Raw genomic sequence first — 6545 nt, forward strand, 5'->3', positions numbered from 1 at the left:
TTGTATAGCAAAACATGTGTTACTGCAATCTTTTTCTGTGAGAAATACTTCATTTTCTAGAAACATTTCAGGGATGCCAACACTTACAGCCATGACTGCGGAATCTGTAGGCACTATATAAATAAAATTATTATTATTATGACTGTAATATATATATATATATATATATATGCCCTTCTGAAAACAGGAAATGTAAATGGTTTTGTTATTTAGCAGAACCCAACGTGAGTTTTGCTATTCAAGGTTTCAACGGATACTTTGTTCAATAATGTCTTGAATTACTAATGTCCTCCCGGACCAGTCGTGGTGTTAGATTGAATACCTGTCTAATCTCACAAAGCTGCCAAGGTCATTAGCTGTCCAGTCTTAGTCGATAGGTCCTTCACATGAGAAAATGCCGCTTCCCTTCTAGATTTGTAAACATGAGGATATAATCCATACTGGAAAACCATTATTGTGACGTGAGGCCATTATAGAAGATGATGAACTTTGCTTACTTCCCAATAACTCGAACATTACTTTTGTCTGTTATATGTTTGTAAAATGAGAGTTATTCAAACTAAACTACTTTTTCAATACAGTTTAGATTTTTTTTAAATGTCTTCAGTGCACGTTTATGTAGATGATGCAATATTTTAATGAACCATATGATGTTTTGTCATAATGAACTTTCAGCTGTACGGCCTTATGCACACTTTTTCTTAAGGTTTTGTTAAAATCCCTGACAGATTGCAGAATCCATAAATACAGGTTTATGATGCACAATTTATAGCATTAGAGGTGGCATTTTTACATGCAGGCTGTGGCTTCTTCCTTGTGTTACCATAACCTCAAGCGGGCTCAGCAACAATAATCATACCCGGGTGCCATTGTGTATATCAGTTAACTAACATTACACCACAAGAGACGACGAGTTACCAAAAAGAGCACACCCACTATTCATGTACAATTTAGAAAATATACTTTATTTCAATCTGCACATAAATGATAAAGCAGACATTTCAGACCACTTAAAAAGGCCCGAAGGTCACTGCACAACAGGGGGGACCCCCTATAAAATGGGGGAGACCACTCCCGGGGCACCTGCTGAATCAAACATAGATAAGGCAATAGTCCCAATAGCCCAAAAACATCAGTCACAGAATAGATAAAGTGCAAAGTCACATATAAAGCTTTTCTCAGTTTAATGAGAATAATTGTTTTAGACCTGTAAAAAATGATATCATAAATACAACCTCATTCAGTATATGTGCCACTGGGAAAGTAGGGCTATGGACAACAGATGAAGGATAACCTTGCAGGTGTCCTCCTGGACCCCACGCGTTTCATTGCCCGTGGCCAACTCTAATATTGGCAAGGGGCATGGACAGAGCATTCTGATGGGCATTAGAAAAGAGAAGAGGAGGTAGCTATAGACATGGGCCTAAAGTGCAGACGCCTAAGAGGTGACATTGGACTAAGGCAACAGCACGGAAAACAACACAAACCTGTGGAATATCTAAAATGCCTAATGTGGTGCAAAGAGTATCAAAAGAATAAACATTTAGCCATTACCTATTTATGGGACAGATTCCATTCAATGTGTAACTACAGAAGAGTCTTATATAACCTGATAATATTTATCTAGTTAAATATAGTAATATACTTCTAATAGTACTTCTTGAACAGCTGATAGCATTCTTATTACAGATATTAGCTAACTTTGTATATATTAGCCTTATTTAGAAAAAGAACTGAAAATCACCATCATTGCACTTTTTTTTCAACCACAATTATTGTCCAGCGTATATGAAATGTGCTTTCTAGACAAGGCTATTAGTTGTGTACCGTTAGAACATGACTGTCACAAGCCAATGGTTAATATTAAACAATTAAAAAAAGAGCTTATTAGTATTTTGTGGTCTGTATAGAGCACAGTTACACATTGTATTTTCAAGTCTTTTGATCCATTAGGCAATAAGAAAAAGACCAAGAAATGCTAATGAGACCAACGAAGTTTGACCATTCGCTCTGCGAGAACTAATTGTGTTCATTTGTTTTGCAGTGTGCATGTACAGAGAGCCATCACTGCATGAAATTGGAGAGAAGCAAGGACGTTCAAGAAAAAGTTCAGGGACACCAACCATGAATGGTGGAAAAGTTGTTAATCAAGAATCGACATAGCCAAAATCTTGCCCTGTCCTGAGAGTGAACCCTCCGGAAAATCTGAAATGATACATGTAAACTTGACACATAAGGTTCCGCTGACTACTTTTTTGAAGTCAAGTTTTCTTCTTTGGATAGAACAAAGAAATGGAAATTGAATTTCCTGTGCAATGTTTTAAACCAACCAGAAAAAAAAAATCGGAAGAAAACTCCATGAATCTGGACTCATTCATATTTTCTGCGAAGTTTGCTGTGTGATCGAATACGTTCCCACCTCTGCATAAAAATATACAATAAAGATGTTACCTTTAAAAGAAAACTAAAGTTCTGGATAAATAAACCTTTAAAAAAAAAAAAAAAAACAGTAGCCACTTAGCAAAAGCGAGGTTCACTCTAATGACATGTCCTTTTTATTTTATTCCTGTTTATGAAGCAGTCTGCATTATTTTTACAGATGACATCATTTTAAGGCTGTGCAGATTAGAAAATATTATGGTTAGTTGAGTCAAATCTGAAGACATTAGAGGTGCTTTCACAGTCAGTCTTTAAAGGGGTTCTCCCACCCTAGACATCTTATCCCCTATCCAAAGGATAGGGGATGAGATGTCTGATCGCGGGGGTCCCACCGCTGGGGACCCCCGCATTATGGCACCCATCTGTTTTTTCACCGGAACCGCTGGAGGGTCTGAGTCGTGACTACGGGAACGGAAGTCTGTGACGTCAGGACTCCGCCCCGTGTGACGTCACGCCCGTCCCCTCAATGCAAGTCTATGGGAGGGGGCATCACGCCCCCTCCCATAGACTTGCATTGAGGGGATGGGCGTGACGTCACACAGTGGCGGAGTCCTGACGTCACGGACTTCCGTTCCCGGAGTCGCGACTCAGACCATCCAGCTGTTCCGGTGAAAAACCAGGTGGGTGGTTACTCCCATCTATTAATGCATAATCTACCTAGGGGCGTAGAATGCCGAGATGTCTTGACTTGAGGCATGTGTTTCATGACGTGGGCGGCTCATGATACTACTTGGAACACAAAATACACAGAGACAAATTCAGATACTTCAGAGAATTTTAGAAGAACAGATAAGTTATGCTATAATAGATGACAAATTGCTTAAAAACTCTTTTTTTTAATAAAAGAGTAATTTTAGTTTCATTTTATATTGATTTTAATATCCCCCAAAAAAAAATTTGAACAGAAGCCATTTACCATAATCATTTCCAACATACATTTAGAAATATGTTTTTCCTTGTGCTGTGTTACGATTTTTCACAACTCATTTTTTATGATCAAATTTTCTTGACAGACCTTACTTACATACTCATTTGAAGGTTTCCACGAACACATACTGGAAAAACTTGCCTGATACTAGAAAATAATATAAAGCATTAGAAACAATACGCTTCTCATAGTGTATTTTTATGAGGCTAGCTACGCAGTTACCATTATCGCCATGTGGATATATAGTAGTGTTAACTTCTACAAGGGCTTTTCTGGCTTTAAAGGGGTACTCCGGTGGAAAAACTTTTTTTTTTTTTATCAACTGGTGTCAGAAAGTTAAACAGATTTGTATATTACTTCTATTAAAAAATCCTAATCCTTCCAGTACTTATTAGCTGCTGTATACTACAGAGGAAATTCTTTTCTTTTTTGAACACAGAGCTCTCTGCTGACATCACAAGCACAGTGCTCTCTGCTGATATCTCTGTCCATTTTAAGAACTGTCCAGAGTAGGTGAAAATCCCCATAGCAAACATATGCTGCTCTGGACAGTTCCTAAAATGGACAGAGATGTCAGCAGAGAGCACTGTGTTCCAAAAAGAAAATAATTTCCTCTGTAGTATTCAGCAGCTAATAAGTAGTAATTCTGCTGCTGTTGCTAGGACCAGGTTAAAATAGAAAAAAAAACTTTACCTATTTAATCCCAGTTACCCACTAGACTCCCACAGCTTCCGTTTGGCTCTATCCAGTTCCCCTAGTCTTTTGTCTTCATCATGCTTTGGAGACAAGTGCTCTGTGCTGGACCTACCGATTCGGTCAATTACTGGTCTTATCCTTGTCCCATCTTGGCCAGTGATTGGCTGAACGAGTAGGTCCTGCTTCCTAGCAATAAGAATACAGAAGATTTTTGGACTAGACGTGGCCAAACGGGAGCAGTGGGGGACCAGGGCTAGTTAAGTATAGGTTTATTTTTCTATTTTAACCTAGACCCAGCAATAGGATTTTTTCTTAAATGTCAGAATACCCCTTTAATGCTGACAAATCTGAAAAATGTTGTTGTTCAGATGTTGTGATACAAATTGAAGATGGTTGGCAAATTTACAAAATATTGGTATATTGGTCCTAATAATTTGTTTGATTTCAAATATGTTGGTTCCTAATCCTAGTCTTCTAATATTAAACCTCTCACCTCCAAAATTTTCAGTACTCCTAATCTGTGTGGAGCCACTGGCCAAAGAATTCCTGCATTTTTCCTAACATCATCCCACCCTTCTCCACATCAAAAGATAACTGTTAGCTTAGCCGACCAATATGCTAATAGTTTATAGGCTTTCAACTGTGTGATCGCCACCATTCCAATTCTCATGGTGGTTAGGTCCTTCCCATTAACAGCTGCACAGTGCTGACCGCCCTCTTGACTGCAGCAATGTCCATAGAATGTCAAGGGTGGTGGGTTACCTTAAAGGGGTGCTCCGCCCCTAGTCATATTATCCCCTAAGGATAAAAGGATAGGGGATAAGATGTCTGATCGCAGGGGCCCAGCCGCTGGGGACTCCCGTGATCTCTGCTGCAGCACCCCGATGTCATTACTGCGCTGAGCAAACTCGCTCTGTGTGTAATGACGGGCAATAAAGAGGCCAGAGCATCGTGATGTCACGGCTCCGCCCCTCATGATGTCACGGCCCGCCCCCTCAGTACAAGTCTATGGGGGGGTGGCTACCACTCCCTCTCCCATAGACTTGCATTAAGGCAGGCCGCGACATCACGAGGGGCGGAGCCATGACGTCACGATGCTCCGGCCCCTGTATCGCCATCATTACACACAGAGCGAGTTTGCCCTGTGCAGTAAGGACATTGGGGTGCTGCAGCCGAGATCCTGGGGGTCCCCAGCAGCGTGATCAGACACCTTATTCCCTATCCTTTGGATAGGGGATAAGATGTCTAGGGGAGGAGTACCCCTTTAAAATCGGACTACTCTTTCCTTTGATAACTGAGGGGTGGTGTCCTATTAGCATATCAGGCATCAAAACAAACGTCACAGATATCTATTGATATGGATTATGAAAGCTGATGTTTTTAGAAGACAAGCCATTTGAAAGAACCAATAAAATAGGTTGTCCAGGCATATATACATATATAAAATGATAACAGAAAAAATTCTGCAACTTTTTGCCATACTTTGGGTTTAAGCTACCTAACAAAAGAAAACATTCCTGCTAGTTTTACAATTTTAACCAGTCTAGACCTTTCTTTCTTAGCTTAACAGCTTTGACTGCAGCTTGACTGTGCTAACCTCTACTGTTACATTGTGGTCAACCCTCAAAAGAGTTGTGCTGCTGATTTATTCATCTTAAAGGGGTACTGCACTGGAAAAAAAATATTTAAATCAACTGGTGCCATAAAGTTAAACAGATTAGTAAATTACTTCTATTAAAAAATCTTAACCCGTCCAGTACTTGTCAGCTGCTGTATGTTCCAGAGGAAGTTCTTTTCTTTTTGGATTTCTTTTCTGTCTGTCCACAGTGCTCTCTGCTGACACCTCTGTCCATGTCAGGAGCTGTCCAGAGTAAGGGCAAATCCCCATAGCAAATCTCTCTTGCTCTGAACAATTGCTAAAATTGACAGATGTGTCAGCAGAGCGCACTGTGGTCAGAAAGAAAGGAAATTCAAAAAGAAAAGAACTTCCTGTAAAGTTTACAGCAGCTGATAAGTGCCGGAAGAATTAAGATTTTTAAATTGAATTAATTAAAAAATCTGTTTAACATTCTTGCACCAGTTGATTGAAAATGTTTTCCAGGGGAGTACTCCTATAAGAGAGTTGCCTAGACTGGATATATTGTAGCCAGCGCTCAGCTATGAGACATTTAGAGCCAATTTGGTTCCTACTTCTGAGTGCAAACATAAATCTTAACTTTGTCAGCAAAAAGAGCATACACAGTATATACACCCTCTTCCTTTACTAAAGATCCACTTATGGTTGGCTGGTTGTCACAAGTCTAGCAACATATATAAAACAACCAACATATATACTGTTAAAGGGAAGCTCCGGTGGAAAACTATTTTTTTTAAATCAACTGGTGCCAAAAGTTAGACAGATATGTAAATTACTATTAAAAGTCTTATTCATTCCAGTACATATCAGTTGCTTTATGCTCCAGAGGAACTTCTTTGCTGTCTG

The 6545-nt window shown here is 39.5% G+C and overlaps 1 protein-coding gene across 4 annotated transcripts in view; it reads left to right on the plus strand.

Moving 5' to 3' along the window:
• Nucleotides 1-2507, plus strand: part of FGF12 (fibroblast growth factor 12) — a 513249-nt gene extending 510742 nt beyond the window's left edge. For all 4 annotated transcript variants that reach the window (XM_056565423.1, XM_056565422.1, XM_056565421.1 and 1 more), the window contains one exon: nt 2045-2507. In XM_056565423.1, the coding sequence (XP_056421398.1) occupies nt 2045-2163 (119 nt within the window). In that variant the 3' untranslated portion in view covers nt 2164-2507. The remainder of the gene's footprint in view (nt 1-2044) is intronic.
• Nucleotides 2508-6545: the final 4038 nt, after the last annotated feature.

This window comes from Hyla sarda, chromosome 3 (genome assembly GCF_029499605.1).
Source record: "Hyla sarda isolate aHylSar1 chromosome 3, aHylSar1.hap1, whole genome shotgun sequence".
Classification (NCBI taxonomy): domain Eukaryota; kingdom Metazoa; phylum Chordata; class Amphibia; order Anura; family Hylidae; genus Hyla; species Hyla sarda.